Genomic DNA, 3,513 nt, shown 5'->3' with positions numbered 1-3,513 from the left:
AGAACCTGTGATTAGCCAGCCTGGTTAGGGCTTGGTTGGTGGCACATTTCCTAGTAAGCACTAGGCCGCGGGTTTGGATCCTCATCTAGGGCATATTTTACCCTGATGGATGTTTGGTTCTCGGATAAACTATGGGCTAAAAAATTCCCGGGAGGGATGGGGACCCAGCTTGTTTGTTCAACATCGATTTCTCAGCAGTTAGATGTCCGTCAGCGCTAGGTTGAGCAACAAGGTGGGCGTTGTATGAGGGTCGGGTAGAGTGTTCTGTAGAGAGAGTAAAAACTCGCATCTCGACAGTACGACATGTGATCCACCAAAAACATTAAATGTAAAAAATTAAGGCCAAGTTCCTTTTCCAAAAAATTTCGCCCGTCCATCGCGTTCTGAGATCTTTACTGTTTGGTGCCAAGTTGCCTGTCCCTCTCTCACCTTACCTGTATCTCCGATTTCCCAAAAATCCAGGTCGACCTCGGTCCAGCGGAGAGACCATGTTTGTGGCCCTTGAGTATTGTTTGCTTTTACATTCGGCAACTTCTTGCCACTTAATCGTGTGATGCAGTTTTTAAGCTCGAACATTGGAGGGGGAAAAAAACTTGCAAGTAAGTAAAGTGCAAGAAGTTGCGGATGTAAAAAAAATATTAAGGGAAAGGGAAAATGCGTTCTCGTGGACGGAGAGTGGACCTGGATTTTGGAAGGCAGATACAGGTTAAAAGGTGGAGAGAGGACAGGCAACTTGGACCAAAGTAACAGATCTCAGAACGATGGAGGGCCGAAATTTTTGAAGAGGGAACTTGGCCGTTATTTTTTGGTGACATTTATGTTTTTGGGGTTTCTCATCCTTTTGTACAAGATATACCTAGGTACGGTTTTCATTTTTTCCGGGGGGTGAGTATCAGGGACGTAAAGTTTTTTACGTTTTGGCTTCGGTTTCTTCTGCGGTTCACTTTGAGCTCAATAATGGTAGGATGGTATCGTCCATTTCACGGTCCTTAATTTTTTTTCCTACGGGGACGATGTACTGATTTAGGCCCATCAGGTGGGGGACGAGTACAAAAGTCGTAGGTCGATCTGTATTCGGACTATGGCAGGATTGAAGTGTCCTTTATCTTTGAAGGGGTAAAAGATGGCCTCGGGCGGGTGACACGTTAAGGGACCGGTAACCTGTGCAGCTCCACGGCCGGACGCCACAACAGGTCGAAGTGCCCTTTTCCCCGATCCCTGGAGAACTTCCATCACAACATGGGGCCACTCCATGAGCCCACATGGCACTCCACAGGTCCCCCGGGGAGCAAGCCAACAATACAGCGTTGAACAAGCCGGCGCCGGCCGTAATTTCAAACAAAGGTGCTGCTACTCCATGCGGCTTGCCCCATGAACTGAGATACCCCTACCAGGAGTCGCGGATGCTCTCCACCCTGCGAGGCAGATGGACTCCTGGTAGTCCTTCAACCGGTTGAGTACGTGGCGTGACGATGTCCGAGCGGAGTGCGCGTGCGCATGCACCTCCGTCCCAGACATGCCCCTATGCTCAACGCGTTGAAGAGGGCACGCACCAGGTCGCCCTCCACCTTCACCCAGGTGAAATTCCTCTCGCCTCACATCGGATTGCAGGCAGGGAAACCATGACACATACATACAGCGGGGTACAGGATTCAAACTCTGGAAATATTCGAGTTGCGGAGAGAGAATAGAATCCCTCGGGAGCGTTGTTACGCGATACAAGATCAAGGCAAACAACTTGAAGGACAATGCGACGAAGCTGTCGACAGTGTGTTGGACCTAGTGCAGTTGAATTTGTTTCTCGGTTGTCCCTAGCAAGTTACCTGACTTGTTGTGAAGATACAGGGTGCGAGACAAGCCATTTCACTATTTTTGATGCTGAAACATTCATTAGGGAAGTAGGACTGTCCAGCTGTCCCACACCGAAACAAGTTCATTTGTATACGCGCCCCACGTTGATAGGATTTCAAAGGGGAGCAACAATCTTAGTATTAGTATTAGTATTAGTAAGTTATAGTGCTTTATTTATTCATATTTTTAACAAGGTAGTAGGTAACAATATGTACAATAGTAAATAAATACAATAATGGTATATGAGTAAGGCAGTGCCTTACCTAATGATATTAGTTACTAAATGGGTTGGGGCCACGACACCAAGCCGAAACCAGACTCAAGGTTTCAACCCCAGACAGGCCAGACCCCCGGCTGATTACAGAGTTCTCAGCCAAACAGGTCCACCCAGCCCGGGAATCAACCCAAGAAAGCCAGAACCGCAGTCCGTAGTCCCAACCCATTATTCACTGCACGACCCCCCATACTAAGAGACCAAACAAATATTGGGCCCTCGTTATTTTGGGGAGAGTTGTGATGAACATAAGAGTAATAATGGATGGTAAATTAATTAAGATAATAACCAAATAATGATACTAATTATTAAAATAGAATAAATAAAAAAAAAAATATAAAAAAATATTAGAGAACATAAATATAGGAATTAAAAAAAAAAAAAAAAATCACACATTCCTGTTACCTCATTCTTACCTAGCTGTGTAATTAATATTTCCTTTACCTACCTAATACCTACTTTTTACAAAAAACATAAATAATAATTCAACCATGCCTTGGCTGTCTGTACAAAGAAACTTTTCAGTCCTTCGCCGACAGTAAAAGCAACATAATTCTATTCTATTCTATTCTATTCTCTTCATTATTTCCGCCCTCTGCCAACCATCTCTTGAGTTTGATCTTAAAATGATTTTTATCTCCTTCTTCTTTTATTTCAGAGGGTAAGCTTTGAAAAATTTTAATGCCTAGGAAATTTATTGTTTTTTGCCCTTTGGTTGTGTTTTTCTTTGGTAGAATGGGGGTTTTCCTCCGCAGATTGTACGTATGTTCTGCATAGTTAAACACTTCGCTTTTATTTTTAAATACATAAGAACATATGTTTCTTTTAAACAGTCCTTCTATATTTAATAATTTTGATTCTTTGTAGAGCATTTTGGTGGAGTAAAGCCTTTCTTTTTTGAGTATGATCTTAATGATTGAATTTTGTACTACAGATAGACGTTCCAAACAAGTTTTACTTGCTCTACCATACGCGCATATGGCATATTCTAGAGATGATTGGCATAGGGCGAAATAGATTTCTTTAAGAGTTTGCTTGCCTAGAAAAGTTCTTAATACTAGGAAAGAGTGCATTAACTTGCGCAACCTTTTGATTAGTGCGTTTATGTGGGTTTCCCATCGTAAATGATGGTCTATGTCTATGCCTAGATATTTCCAAGAACTGACCAATTCTATGTTGTCACAATCACAGTTTGACTGACTGCAATCCCGCCCATGGACCGTTATACTATTGAGATGAGGAAGACTGTTTTTAGTGATGCAAACTGGGAGGACTTTAGTTTTGCTAAGGTTTAGGTGAAGATTATGGTCTGCGAACCATTTTTGAAGTTTTGACATGTCATGTTGTGTTTTTTCGGTTACTTCAGACCATGTCTTCCCCTTTACACA

General features: G+C 42.9%; 1 protein-coding gene across 1 annotated transcript in view; it reads left to right on the top strand.

The window, feature by feature from the left end:
- LOC113466768 (low-density lipoprotein receptor-related protein 5-like) overlaps nucleotides 1-1,457 on the top strand; it is a 10,645-nt gene extending 9,188 nt beyond the window's left edge. The window contains exon 3 of the mRNA XM_026822442.1: nucleotides 1,277-1,457. Coding sequence (XP_026678243.1) covers nucleotides 1,277-1,457 — 181 coding nt within the window. The remainder of the gene's footprint in view (nucleotides 1-1,276) is intronic.
- Nucleotides 1,458-3,513: the final 2,056 nt, after the last annotated feature.

This window comes from Diaphorina citri, unplaced genomic scaffold (genome assembly GCF_000475195.1).
Source record: "Diaphorina citri unplaced genomic scaffold, Diaci psyllid genome assembly version 1.1 scaffold330, whole genome shotgun sequence".
In the NCBI taxonomy this organism is placed as follows: domain Eukaryota; kingdom Metazoa; phylum Arthropoda; class Insecta; order Hemiptera; family Psyllidae; genus Diaphorina; species Diaphorina citri.
The sequence above is the reverse complement of the archived record's forward strand: the minus strand, read 5'-3'. Positions and strand labels throughout refer to the sequence as shown.